The sequence below is a fragment of the Aotus nancymaae genome, unplaced genomic scaffold (assembly GCF_030222135.1).
Source record: "Aotus nancymaae isolate 86718 unplaced genomic scaffold, 86718_ANA_hifiasm-v0.15.2.pri h1tg000018l, whole genome shotgun sequence".
NCBI lineage: Eukaryota > Metazoa > Chordata > Mammalia > Primates > Aotidae > Aotus > Aotus nancymaae.
This window is the reverse complement of record NW_026988430.1, coordinates 4,760,739-4,788,128: the sequence shown is the minus strand read 5'-3', so window position 1 is coordinate 4,788,128 and position 27,390 is coordinate 4,760,739. Positions and strand designations below refer to the sequence as shown.

General features: G+C 57.5%; 1 protein-coding gene and 1 pseudogene across 2 annotated transcripts in view; both read right to left on the bottom strand.

Moving 5' to 3' along the window:
- The window catches only part of MAP2K3 (mitogen-activated protein kinase kinase 3), a 30,059-nt gene extending 13,276 nt beyond the window's left edge, over positions 1-16,783 (bottom strand). The window contains exons 1-5 of one of the 2 annotated variants that reach the window (XM_012461785.3): positions 16,663-16,783; positions 2,702-2,768; positions 1,864-1,912; positions 441-554; positions 122-241 (exon numbers count right to left, since the gene is read on the bottom strand). In XM_012461785.3, coding sequence (XP_012317208.1) covers positions 122-241; positions 441-554; positions 1,864-1,912; positions 2,702-2,768; positions 16,663-16,711 — 399 coding nt within the window. In that variant the 5' untranslated portion in view covers positions 16,712-16,783. Of the gene's footprint in view, positions 1-121; positions 242-440; positions 555-1,863; positions 1,913-2,701; positions 2,769-3,742; positions 3,762-16,662 lie in introns of those variants that run through there. The other variant, XM_012461787.3, reaches the window with a different exon arrangement.
- Positions 16,784-20,989: 4,206 nt separating this feature from the next.
- LOC105723604 (large ribosomal subunit protein eL32-like) lies at positions 20,990-21,656 on the bottom strand (annotated as a pseudogene).
- Positions 21,657-27,390: the final 5,734 nt, after the last annotated feature.

Here is a 27,390-nt window from a genome sequence, read left to right as displayed (position 1 = left end):
GCCCCAGGTGGCTCCCCATGTCCCCAGCACCTGGCACACTGGAGGGACTGAGTGGCAGTGGGTTGCAGGAGACTGATGGGTGGGAGGTGGAGCAGCCCACCGGCGCTGTGCGAAGACACACCTCTCGGAATAGTGCCCCATAGAAGGTGACGGTGTAGAAGCAGTCGACCGTGCGCATGTTGATATCCAGGTCCATGAGCAGCCGCTTCTGTTCCTGTGAGTTCACAGTGGCCCGGATCCGCTGCAGAGAAGGGCTGCCGTTCAGAGGTTGCCGTGGCAGAGGCCAACTCCCCACTCATGACAGGAGGGCCAGGAGCTCAGCGTGCCCCAAAAAGTCTGGCCTTGGTACTGGACACTGAGAGGGACAGGCAGGGCCCCATGGCAGAGCTCAGCTTGCCTCCTCCAGGGATCCCTCCCAGCTGCCTCCAGGCCCTGCTCACCTTCACGGCCATGATGGTGCCGCTCTGGGCATGCCGCACTTTCTCCACCACCCCATAGGCTCCACGCCCCAGTTCTGAGATGGTCACTAAGTCATCAGCCTCCACCTCAAAGTTCTTGGGGGACAGAAAAGAGAGAGTCAGTGGCCACCAAGCTAGGAGCCAGTCCTCACCCCTCACCCAGTGGAGATAGCTGGGCAGCGTGAAGAGGACCAGCTGGTTAGATCTGGGCTCAAACCTCATACCCACCACTCCCTGCTGTGTGACCCTCAGCACATCACTTAACCTCTCTGAGCCTCACATTGCCCTCTATAAAACAGGCACAGCGCCAACACCCCAAGAGGCTGTGGAGTGTGACTAAGACACCCATGAAATATCCCACCAATAGGCAGAGTTCTGGGAGAGAGGTGCCCTGTCCCTCTTTCCCCGACCCCACTCAGCTGGTTGGAATGAGACACTCATTCAACGACTGTTTACCAAGCATCCACAATGTGTTTTGGGCACTGGGGACACAGCGACAATGAAGTCTTGCCCTCACAGAAGTTTCCCTCAGTTGGGAGGGACACAAAAAGGAATAAGCAAATAGATGAACAGGACAGCAGGTGGTGAGGGTCACGGGTTGCAACAGCCTGGAGGGAGCATTGGCAAGGACAGGCCTAGGGAGTGCGGTTTCTTTTTTTTTTGAAACAGGGTCTCACTGTCACCCAGGCTGGAGTGCAGTGGCGCAATTACAGCTCACTGCAACCTCCTGGGCTCAAGCAATCCTCCGACCTCAGCCTCTCAAGCAGCTGGGACCAGAGGATGTGCCACCACACTGACTAATCTTTTGTATTTTTGTACAGACAGGGTTTCGCCATGTTGCCCAGGCCTGGTCTGAAGTTCCTGGGTTCAAATGATCCTCCTGCCTCAGCCTCCCAAAGTGCTGGGATTACAGGTGTGAGCCACTGCACCTGGCCTGGGAGTAGGGTTTCTGCTGGGAGGACCTGGGCATAGCACAGTCCCTGAGCCAGGATTCTAAATAGCTAGTACCCTTCCAAGGCTTCTGGAGGCATAAAATGCAGGTTTCCCTGCAGGCCTGAGGGCATAATCCAGTGGGTCTGGGGCGGCCCAGGAGCCTGCATGTTCAATACCTGCCCCTAGGGCTAGGATGCGGGGGCAGGGCCTTGTTCTCAGCTCAGAACCCTTCCTGCCAGCTCAGAGCTCGCCAAGCTCCAGTGAGGCCACCGATGGTCCTCATTCCCAGCAGGAGGGTCAGACAGTGGGTGGCCAGAGCCACACAGCCAGCAGCGCAGGATGAGGCTCTTCTCCAGAGCCTGACCCTCTCTGACCCCTCAGTCACCTCCGCCCAGAGTGGCCCTGCAGGGTCAGCTCTACCCGCCGATCGAGTAACGTGAGAGGCCCTGCCGGGAAGATGGCTGGCACCTACTCTGTCTCCAATGGTGATGAAGGTCCGGGAGTCCAGGTTCCGGGGGGGTCTGTGGAGAAAGAAGACTCCATGACCCTCAGAAAGAACCATACCCTTCCCCAGGCAGCAGCAGATGGGCCAGCGTGGGGACTGGTGTGGGGACGAGGTGCATCCTGCCCCAGAGGCGCCTCCTCGGACCACCTCCTCTCATTGGCTGCTGAGTACTGGCCCCAGAGGCGCCTCCTCGGACCACCTCCTCTCATTGGCTGCTGAGTACTTGCCCCAGAGGCGCCTCCTCGGACCACCTCCTCTCATTGGCTGCTGAGTACTTGCCCCAGAGGCGCCTCCTTGGACCACCTCCTCTTATTGGCTGCTGAGCAGAGGCACCTCCTCGGACCAACTCCTCTCATTGGCTGCTGAGCACTTGCCCCAGAGGCACCTCCTCAGACCACCTCCTCTCATTGGCTGCTGAGCAGAGGCGCCTCCTCGGACCAACTCCTCTCACTGGCTGCTAAGCACTTGCCCCAGAGGCACCTCCTCGGACCACATCCTCTCATTGGCTGCTGAGCAGCTGCCACAGAGGCACCTCCTTGGACCACCTCCCCCTCATTGGCTGCTGAGTGTCTGCATTGGACTGGGCATGGCCCAAAGAGCCTCCAAGACGGGGTAAGGAGCGAGCAGAGTGGAGCAGATGGCTCTGTGAAGTGCCCTGCGGCCATCGCCTAGCCAGATCTACAACAGGTGCTGCCCAGGACAGGACGAGGCAAAGCAGCGCCGGCCCCCTGCTTCTCACCCCTGCCACTGAGCCCATTCAGGAAGCCTCTCTAGGGTGAGCCAGGGAGAAACTAGGCAGACTCACGTGGGGTTGGGTGCGGGCGGCTTGGACATGCAGGATATCCGCAGATCCTTCTTTCTCTTGGATTTTCCTAGAATGGAGAGAAGGTGAAGCGTCTGGCCTACCCCTCGGTCATCAATATCCCCTGCACTCCCCTCGGGCTGGGCAAAGATGGGGACAGGGATGACTCAGGCCCTGGCCCACAAGGTGCCAGCCTCTGCCATCACCCAAGCTGGGAGCCCCCTCTCTCCAAGCCCGGACTTGAGGCCTTCAAAGGGGGAAGGAGGCCCGCCAGCCCTGCAGGGGGTGCAGACAGGACAGACCCAGGCCTGGAGGCTGGACCTCAGGGCCTTATCTCAGCCCTGCCCATTGGGCACATCTTGAGTACCTCCCTGGGCCTCAGTTTCCCCATCTGTGAGGTGTTCTCACTGCCCTGCCTAACTAGCCAACAGGGGTGTGGGGTGAGAAGGGCCCAGCAGGGGTCCAGCACCTGCAGCAGCCACTGTCCAGGGGCCTCATGGCTGCAGTTAGGGGGACGAGGCTCATACCATGTCCAAGATGAGGAAGGCCAGGCCCTCAGAGAGGGCAGCAGGTGGTGGAGCAGGCCGAGACTCCGGCCCAGGCTGCCCTCCAGGCTAGCTCTGCCGGGCCCTGCTCACCCTGGAGGCTGACTCGTGATGCCCGTTTCTCTCCCTCCCCTGAAAAGTGCTGGCTCTCTCCCCTCCCCTGCACCGGGCAGGCCAGAGTCCTGGGGGAGCACCTTCCTCACCCCACCCGTGTCCACATCTCTCAGGCTGGCTGCAGGAGCGTGGCTGGGTGCACGGCACTCAGCTGGTACTAATGGAGGGTCAGCATTTCTGGGGCTCCAGGTACAGTGGGGCTGGCATGCAGGTAGTCAGGGCTGCCCTTTGAAGAAGGCAAAGCCGCCATTCCACAGGTAGGAGAAACAAGGATCAGAGATGCCAGGAGCCTGCCTGCCTGGGAGCGGAGCGGACCTGAACCTAGAACCCTTGCCCCAGGCACCTGACAGCAGGCTGGATTCTCCAGAGGAGGGAAGGGACTCACCTGGGTCACCTGGCGCTCTCGCACCAGCAGGCAGCAGAGCTGGGAGTGACACAGCTCCCCGAGACCAACCAGTGCAGACATGCTGGCCACATGTGTGCCCTTGTGGGAGCTTCGGCCCCACTTCCAAGCATGGCCCTGCCACACCTCGCCCTCACCCACCACCCCCGCTTGCTGCTGCTGCCTCACCCTGGCCGCTGGCACTGGGGCCTGGAAACTGCCCGGGGCCTGCTGCCGCCTGAAAAGAACACCCCAGTCTCTGAAGCCACATCCAAGCCAGGTTCAGACCCAGCCTTGGCCACAGTGCAACACAGCCTTGGGGCCGCACCTAAGAACCACACACCCTGGCCCAGCAGCCAACCCAGCCCGGACGGAGGGTGGGGGGTGGTTCCCGCCACTGGGAAGACAATACCAGAGCAACAGGAAACAGAATAGCCTTGGTGGGGACGGGGTCCCAGGGTCCATCCTGGGGCAGGTGGGCAGAGTGCAGGGTCCAAGCAGATACCTGCAGCCTTTCCACCAAAGCCGCCCCGGGGACCCGGCTGCCAGGCCCCAGAGGCTTCAGAAACAGCATCCACAGACAGAAGCAGCAGCAGCAGCTGCCGCCACATGCACTGGGCACCTGCCTGCTGACCACTCACCCATGAATCAATCGCCTGGTCACCACGCCTGTGTGCGCCTGGTCACTACTCCTGTGTGTGGGCAGATGTACCTTGACAGTGAATGTGTTTTTATCTCATTTTAAGAAGCCACAACACGCTGACTGTCAGGGACCACATGGGTCTCCCTGAGAGTCTGTCACAGCCACAGCCACCAGCCACAGGCAGGGTCCTTCTCATCTGTGGCTCCAGATACTCCCACGGCCCTGCAAGGAGGGGCTCCCAACCTCATTTTACTTGGGGAAGAGGCTCAGAGAGGTGAAGCCACTTGCCCCAGGCTGCACAGCAAGTCAGGGCTCTGGCCTGGAGTCACTCCTGGGTTTGTTGACTTGGAGACCCCAACAGGCCAGGCCAAGGTTCACAGCACCCCTGACACAGGGAGCCATCCCTGAGGCAGAAGGACGGGCCCAGGTCTCGTGCTCAACAAGAAATGGCAACCTAGTCTGAAGACCGAGAGGCTCAGGACATTCTAACAGGAAAAACCATGGTATGCAGGGCCAGCAGCTCCTGAGGCCACTCTGTCCTGCCTCTGGATCAGTGGCTGTCTGAACTTCCTGGGCTCTGGGGCAACCATGGCATGGTGCCCTCCTCTGCACCTCGCGTTCCTCATGTACAAAACAGCTCGAGGCGGAAATGCCACCCACCTGCCCCACACAGCTTTGCAGGACAAAGTGAGATTGTGTCTGCAAGGTGCTCAGCTCAGGTTTCACCGCACTGAAGGGAACCTGTGTGGCCCACTAATGGTCACCATGGATATGACAAGCCTCTCCGCAGAGGTGAAAAAACGTAGTCCTGAGTAATGAGAATTATAGGTAGCTTTTATTCCTGACCAGGCTTTTTGTAACCAGAATATAAAATGTTAGGTAAAAATTAAAGCCCTACCCCAGGCATGGTGGCTCACGACTGTAATCCCAGACCTTTGGGAGGCCGAGGCGGGCAGATCACGAGGTCAGGCGATCGAGACCAGCCTGGTCAACATGATGAAACCCCATCTGTATGAATATACATATATGTGTGTGTGTGTGTGTGTATATATATATATATATGTATATATATATATATAGAGAGAGAGACACTTTTTTTGTTTTGTTTTAACTAAAGCTCTGCACAGAGCCCCTGGGCCTTGACCTTACCTCAGCCCCTTAGAGTCCCACCCTTTTCCTGTGGGGTCCGCACTGTACCCGCCCTGCTCTCTCTGCTCTTGGTCCCTCTGGCCCCAGCCTGCCACCCACCTCACACCCTGGGACTTGGGGATGTCGTCTCATGTGCCCCCCTTCACCAGGCCTCAGTTTCCTCACCTGTCATGGGCACTTCCACATATGGGCTGGAGGGGTGGGGACCACCCTCGTCGCAGGCCTGGGGAGCGCAAGGCCTGGCCTCTGCATCCACCTGCCTGTTGGGGACACCGGGCCTGCATCAGGAGGGCCGCAGGCTCCATGGGGAAGCCACCCAGCTGTCAGAGGGAGTGGGTGAGGCCGTCATGGAGACAGCCCAGAAACAAGCCTTAGGCTGCAGCAGACGTCAGAGCTGGGCCCAGATGGCCAGGCAGCCCAGGGCTGCCCAGGTGCAGCCGTTGTACCAACCGTCACCACAACAAACAGAGGCTCTCGGCGGCCACTGGCAACCCATGACAAGCCCGCCTGTCCCAGCTCCCAGCACGGGGTGTCCTGGGGTGTCCTCCGCGTATTCCAGCCTCATAGCACCTCCCAGGCAGGGGTGAGGAAATTGAAACTGGCCAGAATTCAGCCACTGACCTGAGGCTACCCACAGGTAAAGAGGGGCACCCCCAGACTAAGACACAACTCCCACTGGCCGTGGCAGCTCTGCCCTATCTCCTCTCACGTACCCCCCACTAGAGCCCCCGACCCTTGAATGAGCCATTCCTGGAATGATATACCTTCTTTCCCACTGCAGGGCCTCCATGCATGCCCTTCCCTCTGCCTGAAATGCTCTTCCCTGTGACTCTGTCCTAGCTGATGCATGCTCCTGCCTTTCACCCATTCAGAGAGGGTGCCTGACCGCACAGGCTCCAGTGACCGGCTCTCCCTGTGGCCTGCCGGCTTCTCTGCTGTGGAATCCCATAGGTGGCCGTTCTGCAGTTACCATCTCAGAGAGCCAGGCAGCAGCTCACCTGTGAGCACTCACTCTGGAGCCTCGGCTTGGGCTCAACTGCAGCTCTGCCCCTTCCTAGCTGTGTGCCCTCAGGCAAGCGGCTTTACTTCTCTGAACATATGTGAAGTAGAGACTACAGCCCACCCTCCCGGAGTTATCAGCATCTTGCCATAACAGCGCCTGGTGCATGGAGATTAGGTGAGGCCATCTGGACATGCACAGCTCCAGAGATAACACCACCCTCAGCCCCAGACCACCCCTGCCCACCCACTCAGTGACTCTATGAGGGAGTAGGGGAGGTCCACGTGTCTGTTGTACCAAGCACGTGGGAGAAGAGGTGAGTTACAGAGGCCACATGGTGGGCGTCTGGTGGGGTGGCCATAAAGGCTGGTCTGTCTGGCTCCAACAGCCTGAGTGCAGGGCCCCCCACTCTGGCTGCCCCCTCCACCCTGGGCCTGGGGAGACTAGAGACAGACTGAGCTGTGCGGCCCTCTCGGGGTCACCCACAGGGGAAGGGGGATGAACCCCCCTCGCAGCCCCTGCCCCGCCTCCACTCACAAAGGCAGCCCCCATGCCACGCCATATGCAGGAACATCACCAGGTTTTGGTGACAAAAGTAATCCCTGCTCCTAGTTCACTGCCCTCGCCTGACTTCCGGATGTTCCAGGAGGTCCCTGTTCCACTGTGGAAGTTCTGGGCACGCCAGGAAAGGAGCCACTGGTGCTGGGAGATGTGAGCAGTAGGCGCACCACCCTGCCCCGGGCCACCTCTATTCCGCAGCGTCCCTCAGAGGGACGGCAACAAGGCCAACCGCTCCACGGCATGGGGGAAACAGGCCCTGAGAAGTGTGCACAGGCTCGCTCATGGGCAGATGCACCTCAGCAGTGAATGTGTTTGGCTGCGACCTGCCAGCCACAGGCCCCTCTCCCCAGGACAGGTGCCATCAGAGGTCCTGAGGCGCTGCAGGCACCACTGCCAAGCACCTGTGGGCAGCAGGGGGTGGCCATGCACCTCTAGGCAGGGCCCCTCGTCCTGAGGTCCTGGGCTCCTGTCCCCGGCTCTGGAGAAGATGCAGGACATGGGGAAGTTTCTCCCATCTACCCAACCGCCTGTTCCATGCCAGGCCTAGACTGCCCCATCCAGCCTCGCATTCGGCTACTGCAGTCCCCACCTTCTCTATCCTCACCTTGCAGGCATGCAGCTGGTGTGAGGAGGAACGACCAAGGCTCTGCCCGCCACATCCCTGCCCTGCCTCTGTGCAGCTGTTCGAGGCCAGCTGGCCAGAGCCTCACACCCTCCCCCCCCCCACCCCACAGGGCCTTCCTCACCTGCAGAGCACTGAGGACCCCTGGCCTACCTACCTGGCAGCGCCCCCTCCCCAGTGATGCTCCGGGCCAGCACGGCTCGGGAGCACCCCTAACATCCAGGGGGAGGCTAGCCGCTCTGCCACTCAGGGGCACCCACAGCTGCCCGAGGGTCCTCCTACCCAATGCCCACAGCCCAGCAGAGACACCCTGGCCCGCCTGCAACATAGAACCACCTGTGCTTTGGAGGAAAGGATCTAGGGAAGGGCCAGAGGTGCAGGCCTCACTGAGGAGGGAAGGAGGCAACACGGGAGGACCCCGGGCAGAGTGACCTGGGCACAAGGCGTGTGAAAGACGGGGGGTCACAGCAGGTAGCTGTGGGCATCAGAGTGTGGCCTGGCCTCCCATAGCCAGACCTCACTGGTCTGGGCCCTCCATGCCCCATGGCCATCAAAATGCCCATTCTTCTATACCTAGAAATTTCCACATTGGGCAGCTCACCCCCATGCTACAACACCTACTGACATTTAGTGAGCACCTACTGTGTGCCTGGCCTCTGCAAATTACTTTCATTACATCTCATTTGATCCTCTCAGCAACCCCTTGAGGCAGGTACTAATGTGATCTCCATGCTACAGATGGGGAAACTGAGGCCCAGGATTTATAGAATCAAAAGGCTAGCACATGGAATTGGTGAGTATTCTGCAGGTCCTCAGCAGGATGCCAGGAGCAGCCTCCCAGGGACAGGAAGAGCCAAGAGCAGAGGAAGGACAGCAAAGTGAGAAAGAATATGCTGGTCAGACCGGGCACGGTGGCTCACACCTGCAATCCTAGCACTCTGGGAAGCCGAGGCAGGTAGATCACTTGAGGTCAGTTCGAGATCAGCCTGGCCAACATGGTGAAACCCCATCTCTACCAAAAATACAAAAGTAGCTGGGTGTGGTGGCGCATGCCTGTAATCCCACTCTGAGATCACCACCACTCCTGATCTCAAGTGATCCACCCACCTCGGCCTCCCAAAGTGCTGGGCAACATGACGAAATTCTGTCTCTACAAAAACCAAACCAAAACAAAAATTTAGTGGGTGTGGTGGCACGTGCCTGTAGTCCCAGTTACCTGGGAGGCTGAGGTGGGAGGATCGTCTGAGCCTGGAAGGTCGAGGCTGCAGTGAGCCACGACTGTGCCACTGGGCGACAGAATGAGACCCTGTCTCAAAATTTAAAAAATTTTTAAAAAAGGAAAGAAAATGCTAGTTTCTGCACAGAGTATTCCAAGGAGAAGCAAGAGACTGCCTTTTTGTCCCTTTGAGATTCCTGCCCTGTGCAATAAAGGCTACTCAAATGCAGACAATTTAAAGAAAAGAAGAAAAAAAGAGGCCGGTTTGAAGCCAGCCCCAGCGCCCTGCTCTGTCTGGAGGGGCAGCCATACTCACTGAGCTCAGGAGGGCCTCCGCAGCAGGCTGCTCAGACTGGACAGTGCCTCAGAGACTGTCCAGTGCAGACACTGATACCAGGGGCCCCGGGACCCACCCGAGGTGAAGCACCAGGACAGCAGCAGAGCCACGCCCTGAACCTGGGCCCGGAGCCTGGGCCCCGCTCCTGCGTTCCCCACAGTCAGCAGAGCAACCACCGCAGCATCAGCCCCATGCAGGCTGGGGGTGAGCCACACTCCCTCTCCGGGCAAGCCCGGTTTCCTCCCTTGATGTTCTACGAATGGGTGAAGGGGCCATGACCTCTGGGAGAAGATGAGCAAGGGTCAGGAGTTGTAAAGACAAAGCCATGCTCCCAGGACAGTCCTTTGTGACCTTGAGCAGGTCACTGTCCTGCCAGGCCTCGGTTTACTCACTCCTAAGATGGGGGTGATCACAACACACCCAGGTTGCTGGGTAGCCATGAGGACTGAACGAGTCCATGCACACAAAATCCCCGGCACAAAACGGGTCAGATCGGTGGGACCTTGGCCCCAGGCCCCCACACTGTGGGGGGGGCTCCATGCTCAGGCTTCAAGACAGCGTGACAGGGGAGGGGACCCACAAGTGATGCTCAGCCCTCCCAGAGCATCAGAAGAATGGGGCATTCCTTGCACTAGGCTCGTGGGCTGTGCTCCAAAGGTCCCCATGTGGGGCTGACTGGAGGTCAGCAAGGCCATCCCCGGCCACCTGCACTGTCAACAGGCCTGTGCTGCTGCAGAACAGAAAATGAAGCTTCTGAACAAATGCCATCTGTGCTTCATTGTTCTCACTATTTCTATTTTTTTAAAAGAGACAGGGTCTCACTCTGTCACCCAGGCTGGAGTACAATGGTGCCATTACGGCTCATTGCAGTCTCACCCTGCCAGGCACAAACAATCCTCCCACCTCTGCCTCCTGAGTAGCTGGGACTACAGGCGTGTGCCACCACACCCAGCTAATATTTTACGTTTTTTGTAGAGATGAGGTCTCCCTATGTTGCCCAGACTGGTTGTGAACTCCCGCCCTCAAATGATCCTCCTGCTTCGGCCTCCCAAAGACTGGGATTTATTGTATTGAGCTCAGGAGTTCAATACTAGCCTGGGCAACATGACAAAATCCTATCTCTACAAAAACAAAAACAAAAATTTAGTGGGTGTGGTGCTGCATGTCTGTAGTCCCAGTTGCCTGGGAGGCTGAGGTGGGAGGATTGTCTGAGCCTGGAAGGTCGAGGCTGCAGCGAGCCATAACTGTGCCACTGGGTGACTGAGCAAGACCCTGTCTCAAAATTAAAAAAAAAAAATTTTAAAAAGGAAAGAAAATGCTGGTCCCTGCACAAAGTATTCCAAGGAGAAGCAAGAGACTGCCTTTTTGTCCCTTTGAGATTCCTACTAAACAAAACCTTACAAAGCATGGGTTTGATGATGAGATATACCAAAAAAGGGGTCTGCTCCAGCCATCGGGGATGCAGTGTGCCATGCCAATGGCAGGAGGCTGTAGGGTTGACCAGAAGGCCAAGCCAGGTGAGAGCAGAATGGCGAGGGGTAGAAGCCATCTCTACACCCCGTACCGAGTCGTCCTGGGCAGGCCTCCCATGTGTGCCTCAGCGGCTGACGGACACTGCCTAAGCAACCTTCCTGGGCATCAGTGCTCCCAGCCCCCACACACCTCCTGATTAGGTCTGAATGCTCCGCCGGCATCCACAGCCCCTCGCAGCCCTGCCCCAGCGAGGCAGCCCCCTGGCCTGTCACTGCGTCACTGCACACACTAGCACATGCAAACCTTAGGACGGGCCTCGGAAGGCCTCGGGGACATCAGCGCGGTGATACAGGCGAGGACAGTCAGAGGACTCGGTATGGCCACACAGCTTGGGGGGACACAGCAGTGGCAGCCTCGAACACACACACCTATTCAACCAGCCCCACACTGAGCATGCCCCATGTCGGCGAACTGGATCCTCGCAGCCACCCATAGTGTAGATACCAGGACCGTCCCCATCACACAGACGAGGAAACTGAGAGGCACAGCTCAGCTCATGAGCAGAGGGACGGGCCTGCACTCGGCTGGCCACCACCAGCCTCCCTCCGACCAAATGCCAGGTGGCACTGTGGCCCACACAGTGGATGTGGGACGCGGGATACTGAGGGAGCAAAACGTGCCACAAATGCACTAAAGTTCAATCTTTAAAACTAACCAGGAGAAGCAAGGAACGACGAGCCACAGCTAGGGCAGCTGTTGAGAGAAGGCAGGAGATGCAGCCCCGAGGAGTCCAGGCCGCAGTCACGCTCAATCTCTTTAGCTGGGTATTGGGTACACGGAGCTCACTACACTGTCATTTTCTAAAAGACGCTTTCTGCATATCCTTTTAGTGTCTGTGGATACAGTTACAACTTTTTTTAAAGGAGGGGGATGGAAGTCCCGCCTGCCGGGATGGCATCGGCCAGGAGGTGTCAGCAGAGCCAGGCACGATCCCAGCTGTGAGCCGCATGGCAGGAGGTGATGCTGGCTATCCTGGGCAGGGGCCCAGCTGGGAGAGGGGCAGCTGGATGTGGCCTCCCCAGAGAAAGCAGGGAAGGTGGCCCTGGAATGCAGGGCAGGGAGGTGACAGGGACATGTGCCCAGGACTGGGGTCAGGGGAAGAAAGCCTGGGGCCCTCTCTGGAACTGCTACAGCCAGGCTTGGTATCTGGAAGCTGCAAAGGGCCCAGCAAGCTGCTGCTGCCTCCCCCGGCCCTCTCTGGCCTTCAGGCCCTTGACATGAGGCTGTTTGAGGTTTCCAGGGCCACTGCTTCAGGGAGGCATCTACAGAAGTCACTGGGCAGACAGGCCTGACAGGGGTGGGCAGTGCCAGGAGGCATGGCCAAGGGCAGGCGTGGATGGCATGTGGGCAACAGTCATGGGGCGCTGCCACAACACGGCATTCTCCATGCTGCTGCCCAGCAGCCCTCCTTTGGGACCCCTCCTGAGACACTGGCACCATGACCCTGTGCCCAGTTCCTCCTCTCAGCTTGGCCCACCACCCACCAACACCCCTGACTCAGGACAGAGCCCCTGGAACCACGACCCCAGGCCCTGCTTCTACTTCCAGGCTGGCCCAGGGGGCTGCGTCCTGATTCCCGGTCCCACCCCGCCTTCCCCACCGTCGTCCTGTTAATGCCGCATGCCAAAGCCGGGGATGGGGCAGGCCTGCATGAGCAGGCTCCAGCTCTCTGCTCCCCATGTGCCCTCCCCAGGAAGGCCCAGGAGGCCAGGGGCAGCCCCCAGCTCCAACTTGGGGACCAGAAGTTTAAGAGGCCCTAAAGCCTGATAAATTCTGGTCTAGATAAAAGGACCCTACTGCCCAGAGGCCTCACGCCACAGCGCCTACGAGCCCACCGTCATGAAGCCCTGCTACTGTTTATCCACCACCAATGAACTACAGCCACAAAAATAACAACAATAAAATAATAACAGGTGCCATTCACTTGACAAATGCTATCTGCAATCTCGACCGCTACCCTGCACGGGAGGGGCATTTACTCTCACTTTACAGAAGAGAGGACTGAGGATTAGAAAGCACACAAGATTTACCCAAGTGAGGAAACAGCAGAGCCAGGATTCGAACCCAGGGCCATCCAACCAGAGCCCAGGTTCCCCTGACTTCCTGCCTGGCAGAGGCGTGCCTCAGCTGGGTTCTTTGTGGACAGAGGGCAGTCTTGCCATGACTCGTGCCTGAAACTCAGCAAGTGTGGAATGGAACTATCTGCATCCAGACAGACAGGGTCCTCATTCCCAGTCTGCAGATGAGGAAATGGAGGCTTCTCCTCTGAGAGCTGGGCCATGCCCAGGGGACAGAAATCATTTACAGAGTGCAGCAAGTGGACCAGCTGCAACTTGTCCAACGTCACATCGCAAAAGGGACGGAGCTGGGGCATGAACTCAGGCAGTTAGGCTCTGGAGACTGAGGTCTCACAGCCTCTCCACATAACCACCTTCCAGGAACTCAGGCCGGGTCCCACCCCAGCCTACCCTGCACCACCTCTGCTGCTCGCCCTCCCTGAGTCCCAGCTGCACAGCTGAACCTGAGGAGTCCCCTGGGCCACAGGCATTAAACAGCCACTGCCACCTGCTCCTGCTCCGTGAGCAAGAGGAAGCAGAACCCCTTGCCTAATAGAGGAAGTTCCGGGGTGGGGCACAGAGGGCCTGCCCAGGGGGTCCCAGCCCAGCCCGAGGTCCCGGAAGGGGCCACCTCCAGTGCCCCAGCTCAGGGCTAGGTGCCACCTGCAGGACACGTAACCCCTTCCCCACCCACCAGGCTGGCAGCATCGCCCCTTTAAGTTGTAGGCAGCCGGCTGGCATGCCCAGCAGGTGAGTCAGCACCCAGTGCCCGCTGACTCACGGCCGGAAGCCTCCACGGCCCCGGCCTTCTCCTCACACAGGCCAACTGAGAACTTTGCTCCCTTTGGGCCCTGGGCCATGGGCTGGCTGACAGAGAGTTTCCTGTGCGTCACAAGAGGGGTGGGGGAAGTCCCCGAGGTGCCACCTCCAGTCTTTCCGACAGCCGGGGGTGGGGGAGGGTGGCCGCACCAGGCAGGGCTAGGACACGGCAGTGCTCCCTGAAGCCTCAGTGTCCCCATGGGGCAGTCAGGAGTCCGGAGCCACACGGTCCAAGCTGTGTGAAAATTAACCATGAAGTGCCCCCACAGGTGGCACTCTTAGGGCAGAAGGGGCAGAACCCATGCTCTGAACGACAACAGGACATGTGTGGTGCCCTGCAAGGACAAAGGTGGCTTGCACACATGCCCCTGCCCACTGGCCCAAAGATGGTCATGTGGGCAAGGAGGCCAGGGGAAAACCAGCAGAGCTCCGGGCCTGAGGGCTGCACACACACAGAAAACTCCCCAGGCCCATGGCACGGAGGACAGAGGACGGGCCCAGGTACCTGCTGCAAGGCAGGAAGCTCAAAGGTAAAGCTCCAGTAAGGTCAAGTGCCAGCCACTCCCTGCCATGTTCAAATTCCTTTGAGAAGGTGGAGAAGGCTCTGTGCTGGGAGGCCCAGTGCCCAGGATGGGGCAGGCATGGTGCGAGGATCTCCACCTGTTGGGGCAGGCCGGCCATCCTCGCTCCAAGCTCAGTTCTGCATCTGTCAAATGGGTTGGATTGCAATGAATATGCCTCAGGCCCAGCGTAAAGCACTGTGCGCAGGACAGGCAGCACCTCTGCTTCAGTCTGTCCTGAGGTCTGATATGGCCGTGAGGACAGGCGCACTGCACAGGCTGTGAGCAAGGCCAGGGTGAGGGTGTCCCACCTGCTCAGCTCAGGCATCTAGCATGGGAGCGGCACACAGGGGATCACTGGGAACACCTCTGTGGAGACACACAGTCCTGGGAGAACCCTAGTCCACCTGTCACCACTGTGTGGCCTCAGGCAAGGCCCTTAATGCCTCTGGGCCTCAGTTTCCTTATCTGTAAATGGGGCTGTGAGGAATGAATGAGGAAATGCATGGCACGTGGAAAAAAAGGCGCTCACAGGGATTTTGGTGAGGGGCATTGTAGCTCTGCAACCACATACTTCTCCAGACCCCGAAGAGGCTACAGGTTCCCTGGGCCTGAGGGAGGTCCCTGACCCTCCATTCAGCCCACCCACCCTCATCTGGGACCTGGGTTCATGTCTAGAAGTTCATCCTGGCCTTCTCACCGCGTTCCCACCACCTCTATGACCCCTCTCCCTGCACAACTCTGCAACTGGAACTTTTATTTTGCTGAGGCATTCCCTGCCTGGAGAGCTAAAAAAGCCTCCAAAACCAACAGTGCTTCCTACCCCTCCCAGAGCTCTCCAGAGTGCAGAAGTGTCTGATTTCCCGGTTCCCAAGCTCCACGAGGTCTGTGCAGTGAGGTCCCTCCTCAGACGCCTCCCCCGGCGAGTGCCTCCTGAGTTACTCACAGTGGTTGGGCAATTGTCAGGGATCCGGCCTCCCACTTATGTAAGGCATAATTATTCTGCCCACCCGGCTCCAGCCACCACAGCAGCCAGCAGCAGGGGCCAGGAAGAGCCCATGCCCTCCCCAGACCCCCACAGGGCTTCCACGGGCTTGCACCCTCCAGGGCAGGAGAGTGGTTGACCCCTGATGAGGGGGTGCCCGCTGCTACCTGCCTCCTGTTCACTCTGCAGCGGAGTCCCAGCAGCGGAGCCCTTTCCAGCAAGAAGAGAGAGCAACAGCGAGACGTGTGCAGCCGGTATTCCCTGGTGAGCACCGGCTCCGCGCAAGGCGCTCTGCGAGTGAACGCCTCAGAGCTCATTAGCATTCACCACCCCACGCCCCACTCCTGAGTCCACAGAAGCAGGTGTGATTACTTCCAATTTACAGAAAAGGAAACTGAGACCCAGAGACACCAGGGAACTTGCTGGGGTGAGGCAGCCCATTCATTACGGCTATGTCCGGTTTGGAAATCTCTCACAACACGGCCTGCTGAAACTCCGACGCACTAAAAACATCCTCTCCTCTTCCGGAAAAAAAAAATTCCCCTTCTGCCCTCCAAGTCTCGTCCTTCCCCCCTCCGCATGACAAATCCTGCTGCCGCCACCTCACAAAAATTTCCAGGAAGGCCAGCTACTTGGAGAAGAGCAAATCCCTTGCACAGCCAGCACCCTGGCCTGGAGGCTGGACCAGATCCCAGGCAGCCAGGACAGGAACCAGACGGGGTGAGCGCCCCAAGCGCAGGGAGAAGCTTGCAACTCGACAGAGGGGAGCCGGTAGAAAGGGGGCTGCACCTTAGGGAGGGGTGAGAGGACAAGGGAGGTTCCTGGGGACACAGAACTGCAGGACGGGGTGGAGATCAGCCAGGGAAGGGGCAACATAGGGCCTAAAGGAGAGGGAGAGTTGGGGGAGAGGAGGTCAGGCTGTTCCGAGCTGGGGTGTAGCCAGAGCACCCGCATAGAGGCTACAGTGAGATCCGCAACAATAGGAGCACTCTGGGGCCCAGATGGAGACGCAAGGGAAATCCCAGCCTAGATACAGCCCTGGGTCCCGAAACTGGACGTGGGACTGGGTGCTGACCAGTGTGAATCTCACCCGGGTCCCGCTGAGGGAGAAGATTGGGAGAGTTCCTGTCTAGGCTGCAGCCATAAGGCCCAAATGAGGTCAGAGTGGGGCTCCTGACTTGGATGGGTGGGAACAAAGTCCTCGCCTGGGTCCAGCCTGGGTGATCTCGAGCCTGGGTGCAGTCCCAAGGCCTAACCTGGGGGTTCAGGTGAGGTCCCAGGCTGGGGCCGGTGCCGGACCCCAAACAGGAAGGGGTTCCGGGACAGGGCGCCGCTGCCAGGTCGAAGACAGGATAGGGTGGGATCACAGAACGGTCGGATTTTGCAGCCCGGCCCCAGACTGGGCCCGGATCAGGCCGAGGTTCCGGCGGGGAGCGCCTACCTTTGGACTGGGGCATGCTGGCAGGCTGGCTCGAGGCGGGCGACTCCATGCTGCAAACGGGTCCGGGACGGCGGCGGGGACTAATCTAGAGGACAGCGGGCTCCACCGGGGCCGAGCACGCTCATGGCTGCGGGCAGACGGCCCGGGTCAGGCGGAGGAGCAGAGGCACGCGGCAGCGACTGCAGCGGGACGCGTCCGCAACTGGCGGCGCCGGAGCCAGACTGGGCAGTACCCGGGGGACCCCAGCCGAACGGCGCTAACTTAGGCCCCACCCCTGCATGCCGATTGGCCCTCCCGTTTCCAAGGCCTGTCCCCCACCTATCAGACGCCGGCTGTCCCTGCCTATCAAACATAGGCCCCACCCCCCGTGGGCTCAGGATCCTGGCCCCTCTCGCTCTCTGTCAAGTCCGCCCGCCGCCCGAAAAACCGAGGCCCGGCCAGACTCCGCCCTCCTGGTTTAAAGCCTCGCCCCTCACGCTGCCCGTCAACACGCAAGCCCCGCCCACTCCCGGGACCCACTGTGCCCGCTACTCCCTGCAGGCGCCAGGCCCCGCCCAGCACCCCCAGACCCCGACCAGCACCCCCAGACCCCCAGCCTCGGCGGGTGCGCTGCTAGGGCGTGTTCTCCTGGGTGCGTGGTCTGGAAAAACCCCGAGATCCCCAAAGGTGGCCCGGCTGGGCCTGGCGAGGCGGGCGGGGGTTAAACACGCTGCTGGGTTGAGACTGGGTTTCAGATCAGAGTCGGCAACTTTGCAGCGGGACTGGCCCCGGGCAGGTCGTGACACCTGAGCCTCAGTCTACGCCTCTGAGCGGGCGGCGGTGACAGCCACCTCCCGGCGCTGCTCGCTAACACGCAGCGAGGGCCCCGCGCCAACAAACGTCCACTTGCGCCCCGGCACCAGGCGCCCGGCCAGGGCGCGGAGTCAGTGGTGAGCTCAGCAATGCCCGGTGACGAGGCAGCACGAGGAGCTTTCGTGGCTGGTTACTGCTGCCCCTGTTCTACACGGGGAAACTGTGTCTCAGAAGGAGTGAGGTGGCATGCGGTGCATTTTATCCCGCGAGCCCCAGGCCCCATCCCGGCTCTCTCCTGGGCCTTGGTTCTCTTCTCTCCTGCTAGGACCTCAGTCTGCTCATCTGCATAATGGGTGGACAGGCCAGTCCTCCCTCTGCTCCCACACGGAACCTCGGGGAATTTCAGGAACCGCTGACCAATCTGGTGCTGGGATCAGGTGACTCTGGATGTAAAGCCAGGGCTAGTGAGGGCAGAATGTGCCAGGCAAAGGTCAATGGGTCAGCCCCTGGCCTCCAGGCAGACATGAGTGCGTACCCTGTCAGGGACCTCACGTGAGGGAAGCAGATTCCACCACCTGCCAGAAACGCTTGAGGCCAGGGCTGACCTCTGCTTGCCCAGGTGTAAAGTGGGGGTGATGCAGGCCTCGTGCACACAGCGGCGGGAAAGGCCACGTGAGATAAGAGGGAAGCCTTGGAGTCATCACCTTTCTCTTCCTGCGTCTCCTGTTTACCCTTCCCAGGCAGTGGGGTGGAAATCATGAGCCTGGGGCTCAGACAGGTATGGACTCCAACACCAGCTCCTGCACTTAGTAGCTGGGTGACCTTGGAGAAGTCACTGAGAAGCTCTGTCCCTCAGTTTACCTATCCCATGGGGACAATAAGGTCTCTGAAAGCATTTCATGAGTTCAGGAGTGGAAACACCTGGCCTAGGGCCTGGCACTCACTAGGTGCCCAGGAAATGTGAGTTCGTAAACACTGTGGGCTGCCTCCACCCTGGCCATATCATCCCTGGTGACCTGCGCTTACCCATCCGTAAAATGGGCATCCAGCAGCCGTTTCCTTTCTACCAGAACTGCAAGCCTGGTCCAGTGAGTTTTCTGGGTTCAGGCCCCGGCCAACGGCCTTGACTCCTGCTCCCCCACACTCCACCTTGTGTACTCTGCTCCTTGGGATGTTCAAGAGTCTTAGTGTGCCCCTCAAATGTGCCAGGGATGGTTCTGCTGCAGGGGCTTCACCCTTGCTGCTACTGCCAGAACATTCCTCCACTCAAGCCTCCTGGGGCTGGTTCCCTCTCATCCCTCAGACCGCCTCCTAAATGAATGCCCCTAAGAGGCCTTCTCTTCATGGTCCTCAAACTGAGGCACAACACTCGTGCTGCTGATGCCTTCATTATTGACTGAGTTTTTAACACAGCTCTCCCTCCAGACCACCCTCGCCTCATTCCCTGCTGTGTTCCCGATGCACAGCCCAGAACCAGGCACATCGTAGGTGCCTAATAAATATTTGAGGAATGAAAAAAGGAAGGAGGAAAACATCCACAGACCAGGGTGAAGCGACTCCAGTCCCGTGCCAACCTCCGTGGCGGCCGGATGACTCAGACAGGCCCTCACATACAAGAAGTTTGTGGATTAGTCAGGAGCCCGATAAACAGCCCAGGAATCACAAAACTCCATGTGAGTGCTATAAATAGATGCATGAGCAAAAGTCCCAGGAGGATGCCTGGGTGATGCAGGCATCTCCATCTGGGTGGGGTCAGGGAAGGCTTCTCAGAGGAGGCAATTTTGAGACTGGACCTTTAAGGAGATCCAAGGCCAGTAGGAGCTTGCCAGGCAAAGAAGCAAGAAAGAGCATCCCTGGAAATGAGCAGCAGAGACAAGGGGTTGGAGGTGTAAAAAGGGTCACACATGAGGACCAGGTGAGGGCCAGACTGGGATGCACAGCTGCACTGCTGTGGCTCAAGAAGTGCCACCGAGGACCATCAGAGACAAAGGTCTCTTGCTGGCTTGCTGTAGTGACGTCTCCTGATTTCTTTCTGACTGTAAGTGGCACAATCAGGCTGGGGGACTCCATGACCATGCAGAAATCAGAAGGAATGTTTGACGTGGGTCAAAGAGTCTGCGTCTTACCCTGACTCCTAGCAGAAAAGTCCCAAACCCCCTCTTGGCAGATGCAGGGAAACTGAGGCTCTGGATGGGAAGGATTGTGGCCAAAGTCAGGATGCAAGCATGATCTGAGGTAGGCAGGACCTGTGGTGACAGAAGGCTGTAGAGAGAGGCTGACCCAAACCCAGGATGTGGGCAGCTCATTCATTCATTCAACAGATATTCGTTGAGCAATTATTATGTGGCTGGCACTGACAGCACAACATTGAATAAGACGGACACAACTCCCTGGCGAGTATGACCTGGTGTGTGAGCCAGACAAGCAAAATGCCTGTCAAAGTGTGGCAGGCCGGGCATGGTGGCTCACACCTGCAGCCCCAGCACCTTGAGAGGCCGAGGCAGGTGAATCATTTGAGCCCAGTAGTTTGAGACCAGCCTGGGCAACCTGGCAAAACCTCATCTCCACAAAAAAAAAAAAAAGTTGGCTGGGTATGGTGGCATACACCAGCTACTCAGGAGGCTGAGGTAGGAGGATCACTTGAGCCCAGAGGGTCAAGGCCGCAGTGAGCCAAGATTATGCCACTGCACTCCAGCCTGGCAGATAGTGAGACCCTTTCAAAAAATAAAATGCTACGGGGAAAAGTAGGGGAGGGGACAGGGTGTGTGTCTGGATGTGGGGGCTATAATTTTAAGGAAGGAAATCAGGAAAAGCCTCCCTGGAAGGTGCCATGTAAGCAGAGACCAAAGGACATAAGGGAAGGAGACATCTGGGGGGGAAATCATTCCAGGCACAGCTGTGCAAGGGCCCTGAGGTGGATGGCTAGCAGGAGAGTAACAAGGAGACCCGTGTGGCCGTGTGGTGGGAGCTGAGGGGTCCCTGTTCTCACCTATATATACCTCTTGGACACACTTATGTGCCCCTTCACACCTATGCAAGTCCACACACCCCAAATACACAAGCACACACACACAAATGCAAGGGGGTGCTCAAGTGCGTATGTGCATGTGGATGGACCACATGGGCACGTCCACAGACACAAGCCACAGCACAGCGGTGCACATGGTATGTGCATGCTCTTGCCACCAGCTGGGGCCTCCTCTGCTTGCTGCCCCACAGCGCCCTCTGGTGACCAGGGCACAGCAACGCTCTGGGGTGCCCAGCAGCACAAGACCCACTGCCCTCACTGTTTTGACGGCCATCTAGCCTCCTCCTCTCCGTGCTTCCCGCCCCCAGGCCTTCCACACTGCAGCTGGAGCCTTCCCAAACATGGCTGGCCAAGTTCTAAACTCCGCCCTGGCTCCCTAGGTGAGGAACTTCCAACACTCCGATCCCGGCTGACTTCTCCAGATACCTCTCAGTCCAGCAACTCCCAATTCAAGCTTTCCTCCTGGTACCTTTCCTTTTTTTTTTTTTTTAAAGAAGGAAGATGCCAGTTTTATTTAAACACAAAATGTGCACATAAGCTGTCTACTCATTTTCTTCACTGCGCAGCCTGGCATCGGGGTTGGTGACTCTGATGGCCGGCTGGGCAGCTCTTTCCACGATGGCTTTGCGGTTCTTGAGGAAACATTGTGAGCGATCTCAGCACGGTAAGATTGGTTGCACATCAGCAGCACTTCCAGCTCCTTGACATCGTGGACCAGGAACTTTGGAAGCCACTGGGCAGCATGTGCTCTGTTTTCTTGTTGCTCCCATAACCAATGTTAGGCATCAAGATCTGGCCCTTGAACCTTCTACGAACCCTGTGGTCGATACCTCTGGGTTTCCGCCAGTTACGCTTAATTTTGACATATCGGTCTGACTGGTGCCGGATGAACTTCTTGGTTCTCTTTTTGACGATCTTGGGTTTCACAAGGGGTCTAAGGGTGGTCATGATGCCGAGGAGGAGATCGCTGCTACCCTCTGTAGGCAGCGCCGAGGAACAGAGAAGGGCCTTTTTTTTTTTGAGGCAGAATCACTCTGTCACTCAGGCTGTAGTGCAGTGGCACAATCTCGGCTCACTACAACCTCCATCTCCAGGTTCAAGCAATTCTCTGCCTCAATCTCCCGAGTAGCTGGGATTACAAGCGCTCACCACCACGCCCAGCTAATTTTTTTGTAATTTTAGCAGAGACAGGGTTTCACCGTCTTGACCAGACTGGTTTTGAACTCCTGACCTCGTGATCCACCCACCTCGGCTTCCCAAAGTGCTGGGATTACAGGTGTGAGCCACCGCACCTGGCCTCCTTGAATCTTTCTTTGCAAAGGTTGTTCCCTGGGTGAGGAATGCCCTTCCCTGCCTCCCTACCTGACACGTTCCCTCCTCTTCTTCAAGGCCCAATTCTGAAGCTGGGACAGGAGGCCCTGCCTGACACTGCTCTGCCCAGTGCCCCTGCCGCAGCCCCTCTCACCATGGCTCACTCCCCTGCCCCCCGTCAGTGGCTGCGCCTCTGTCTGCCTCTCCCATCGGACTCCAGCTGCTTCAAAGCAGGGCCTGTGACTGGTTCTCCCCAGAACAGCATCGGGCCATGCTGAGGGTGGTGGAAAAGTGAACATTTACCCTTGAGAAGCTTGGAGGCAGCAATATATGGTTCCTGAGCACTCTCACTCAGGGGCCGGTGCTGAAGTGGAAATATACAGAGAAGGAAACCTCGATGGAGGCCCGCCTGCTTTATGGAAATCATCATCACTCTCAAATAGCAAAAGATGAATTCGTACAAGTGACTGGCTCCCCTAGCAAAACATCAAGTCCCATTTTTATAGCTCCTACTATGTGCTAGTCCCTCCAAGCACAGCATCTTGTGGACTCACTGTGATGCAAGCTGCAAGGGGGCAGTGCCTTTGCTTTGGTCACTGCAGTGTCCCCGGCACATAGTAGGTACTCAGTGAATACTTGTGGGGTGGAGCAAAGTTCTCAACATCCCAACAAGGTGTCTACCATTATCATCACCCCATTAAACAGATGAGAAAATCGAGGCTCAGAGAGGTGCCCAGAAGCATCCAAGCCTACTGGTAATGGCAGAGCTATTGTTTGAAATCTGTTCTGTCAGACGGAGACGGTTTTCCCTGCCTTTTCCTGCCCACACTTCCACTAAAACGTTTTGCAACACCCCCTTCCAAGCAAAACAAACAGCCCTTGAGCCCCTTTCGCTGCTTTCTGGAAAGCCACCAGCTCTACTTCTAACAGAGCAGTCGAGTCTGGCTTGCCAGGATCCCTGCAGGGTTGCACGGTAACCCTATGGCTGTCCCCAGCACCAGTCCAGAGGTCCCAGGAGTCTCAGCATGGTGTCTCCCTGCCCAGAGTCCTCAAACATAGCACTTCCTGCCCAGCAGGCAGGGAGCAGCCAAGGGGACAATATTTCTTGGCACCTGTTGCATGCCAGGCCTAGTGACTTGACACACGCCCCAGGGAAGCAGGTGTGGTTAGACCTTCACCTCTCAGATGAAGAAACTGAGGCCCAAGACTTCAAACAGCTTGCCCAGGTCCCACCACCTGGAAGGAAAACACCAGATTTTTAACCCAGACCATCACCATAACAGCCTTCTGTGTGTTGGGCTTTTTACTTCAAGCTGATGCTTCACATCTAGAAGCCCAGACCGCAGGGCTGCCCTTATTGCCACGTGATGGGTGAGAAGTACTACAGCCACGGAGAGATGAAGCAACTTGCCCAGGAGATCACATAACCAGGGAGCAGAGAGGCAGAAATGTCCCAGCGGGGCTGACTCCATAACATGAGTGCATCCAGCATCTCTGCCTTCAAAGGCTGTCTTCTAATCAAAGCAGGAAGTAGCCAAGTGACCGTGAACCAATGATTTGTCTCAGCCAGGCCTTGTAGGTCACCCTGTCCGTTCCCATCAATGCTTCTGTCCCTTTTCAGCCATCCAAGCCTGGGTTTATGTCCCTCCCACAACGGGTGTCTCACCCTTTCATACCAGGGTCTTTCATTCCCAGTAAGCTTGGACCATTATCAGCTTCTTAAGCAATGCTGAAGTTGCTTCACGATCAAACCCATTCACCTGTTCCATATGCGTTCTCAGCATCATCTAGTTTTCCCTGACACTATGGGAGGCACTGAGGATACAGTGAAAACCAAGACAGACAGGTCCCTGCCTTCATGGGGCAGTGAAGACCTCCTGCCCTCATGGGGCAAGCCTTCTGGAGGAGCTTGAGAAATAAGGCAAATTCAGCATTGATGAACGTAAATCTATAAAATAACCAAAGTAGAGCTGAGTGAGGTAGCAGAGAAGCACTGGGTGGTCAGTGCCCAGTGTCCCTGCCCCAGCAGGTCAGGGAGGCCTTCCTGGAAGAGGTGGCTTCTCTGCTCAGGCCTGGGTGACAAGAAAGAGCCACGTGAAACTGGGCACGGGGGCTGGCTTAAAATAGCATGTAGAGTCAGTGGGACTTCTAGCTAACATGATCCTCCTGCTTCAAGTTCCAGAGTAGCTGGGACCACTGGCCTGTGCCACCACACCCCACTAATTTTTTATGGAGACAGGGTCTTGCCACATTGCCCAGGCTGGTCTCAAATTTTCCTGGGCTCAATCGATCTTCCTGCCTCAGCCTCCCAAAGTGCTGGAATTAAAGGCGTAAGCCACTGAGCCCAGCCTACAGAATTTTCGAAGCTGGAAAATTAATAGGAATCACCTAGGCAGAGTGGAAGAAGCTGCAACCAAATTCTGCACGTCAAGGGGATCATTCAAGGCCAGAGGTCCCCCAGAAACACAGGCTGGGGGTCACAAGGTCCCTCTGGAGGTGGAAGGGTAGGTAGGGACGAAAACAAGATGAGTTAAGAGTTTGTGCCATGCACGGTGGCATGTGCCTGTAATCCCAGCTACTCGGGAGGCTGAGGTGGGAGGATCGCTTGAGCCCAGGAGTTCTGGGCTGTAGTGAGCTATGCCGATCAGATGTCTGCACTAACTTCAGCATCAATATGGTGACCTCCCAGGAGCAGGGTACCACCAGGTTGCCTAAGGAGGAGTGAACCGGCCCAGGTCAAAAACGGAGCAGGTCAAAACTCCCGTGCTGCCGGGCACGGTGGCTCACGCCTGTAATCCCAGCACTTTGGGAGGCCGAGGCGGGTGGATCACGAGGTCAAGAGATCGAGAGCATCCTGGTCAACATGGTGAAACCCCGTCTCTACTAAAGATACAAAAAATTAGCTGGGCATGGTGGCGCGTGCCTATAATCGCAGCTACTCAGGAGGCTGAGGCAGGAGAATTGCCTGAACCCAGGAGGCGGAGGTTGCGGTGAGCCGAGATCGCGCCATTGCACTCCAGCCTGGGTAACAAGAGCCAAACTTAGTCTCAAAAAAAAAAAAAAAAAAAAAAAACAACCTCCCGTGCTAATCAGTACCGGGATCACACCTGTGAATAGCCACTGCACTCCAGCCTGGGCAACATACTGAGACCCCGTCTCTGAAAATAAAAAATAAAAAGAGTTTGTAAAAACAGCAGTTGTGCCTTCCAGCTTCCCAGAACCGAAGGTCATGAGTCTCCAGATTTGAAAGGATCCACTCAGTGTCCAGCTTGATGCAAGAAGAAAACAGGCTATTATGAATTCCCAGGAAAACAAACAACACAAAATAGAAAACGTTGTCACAATGTACTCCACAGCTCAGCTGGGAACAATATTTACATAACCATAGTACCGTAAACACCAAATACTGATGCATCCCAAAACTGATGCCTGGGAGCTCACAGGAGACAAAGCACAGGGTTCATACCTAAGAGAACCGAATCCTCACTGAGAGTCGGCGGATATTGTTTAAAATCGCAAACAAAGAAAAGAATCGCAGTGTATGCGATTGAGAAATAAGGAGGGAGGAGCTCAAAGGGCCGAAGAGATGCACCTGCCACGTCGCGGCGGGACTGGGTCTGTTCGGGTGGCCAGGACCCGGGCTGCACCGGCACTGCGCATTCTGGGGAGGCCGCTTCGCGATCGCTGCCTTGAGCCCTGCAGCCGCTGGCTCCCTGCTCCCTGCGCCACTGCCTTCCTACAGACCAAAGGCGGCGCAGGGCACGGGCAAGGCCCACGTGTCCCCAGCACACAAGACCGAAGGAGTAGAGGAGCGCAGGGACACAGGGTGAGCAGGCCAGCCCAGGTCGTCGAAGGCCAAAAATGGAGTATTTTTAGGGAATCTTAAGTCACTCGGAACTCACGGGCCCGCCACAACCCTCTACGCAGCAGCGCGAGCGAAGGCTGCAGCGCCTAGAGGCCGCGGGGACCGCCCGGCTACGCCCCTAGCCACGCTCTAGCCACGCCCCCCAGACACGCCCCCAGCCATGGACCGAGCCCAGGGCGAGCCTCTGATTGGCTGCGCCCGCCCACAGGGCCGCGCGGGCGGCGGAGCAGGCTGCCAGGGCGAATGTGCGGCCGCCTCCAGCGTCTCAGCCACGAGCGCTGTGGTGTGGAACCGTGGGGTCTGCGCAGGGCCTGCGGAAGGGGCGCACGTGCCCCGAACAGAGCCCTTCGGCCCTGGCTGGGAGCGTGGCCTCGGGTCCCAGGTCACAGCTCAGCCCCCAGGGCCAGGCCTCCCGAGGGCCGCGGACCCTGGGGACCTGGGGCGTGGAGCCGGACCCGAAGCCAAGCCTCAGATCTGTGCGGGACAGCGGCGTGGCCGACGCGGTTAAACCGGTGCTGTAAAGGCCTCGTTTTCTGTCCCTGAGCGGCTCCCCACATCCCCATGCAGAGAAGAGGCCGCTTCTCCTCTCCCGTCAAGTGTGCCCCCGGGTGCAGCAGCTACGGGTTCAGCCCTTTAAAGGACGGTCACGCACCCCATTCTTCCCAGCAAGGAACAGGTCTTGCTTGTATGAGGGTAGAGAGGGCATTCAAGTGGTTGGTCTTGGAAAACTGCCATCCGAAGGATTGCAAACATTCTTGGGTGGAGAGAAGAATTTGTCCCCGGGTGGAGGAGGGCTGCTGGGTGCTCTTGAGGCCGCTGATGAAGGGAATTCATTTCCTCTCCTGGATTCCTAGGATTCAGACTGATCCAGACATCTGTTGGGCGGACAGCCAGGATGCCTCCGGCGTGCTTAGAGAAGTGGCTTTCTTTACCTTCCTGAGGATAGATTTACACTGTCCTGAGTCTGCAGGTTATTTTTTGTGCTTGGGACTTGAGAGCCAAGGACAGTCTGCAGCAGGAAGGATGCACCATCTACAAGGCTGCCCCTTGGGAGGCTGGGCAGGCGGATCACCTGAGGTCAGGAGTTTGAGACCAGCCTGACCAACATGGCAAAACCCTATCTCTACTAAAAATACAAAAAATTAGCTGGGCGTGGTGGCGCGTGTCTGTAGTCCCAGCTACTCGGGAGGCTGAGGCTGGAGAATTGCTTGAACCTGGGAGGCAGAGATTGCAGAGTCTGCCTTGCCCGAGATGGTTCTGATGAGAATGGCTTGAGGCAGGAGGAACAGCTGTGAGAGCCCCTTCAGTGGTCCGTGCAGGGCAGAGAAGGGGCAGCCTTGGACTAGGGACCCTGAGTCGTCCTGTCTGGGCATGAGCTGGCACCCTCCTTGGAGGCCACATGGCCCAAACATGGGCACTTCTGCTGGTGATGGGATCTCTCTCTTCTGCCAGCTGGTCTCTCCCCTGGTTGAGTGGGAAAGTTTGCTAAAGGCTGCAGCCTGGTCTGAGTTGCATGGTAGAAATGTAGGAAATACACCAACACGCCAGCCGTGATGATTTCTGAACCCTGAACCTACAAAGATTGTTTTGTTTTGTTTTGTTTACACTTTTTCTGTCAAACATTTCTGCAGAAGGTGTTTCTTATTTTCAGGATATTTTAAATTTATGTATTTTAATGTTAAAACAATCAATATAATTAATATAACATTTTAATATAAACAAAATATCACAA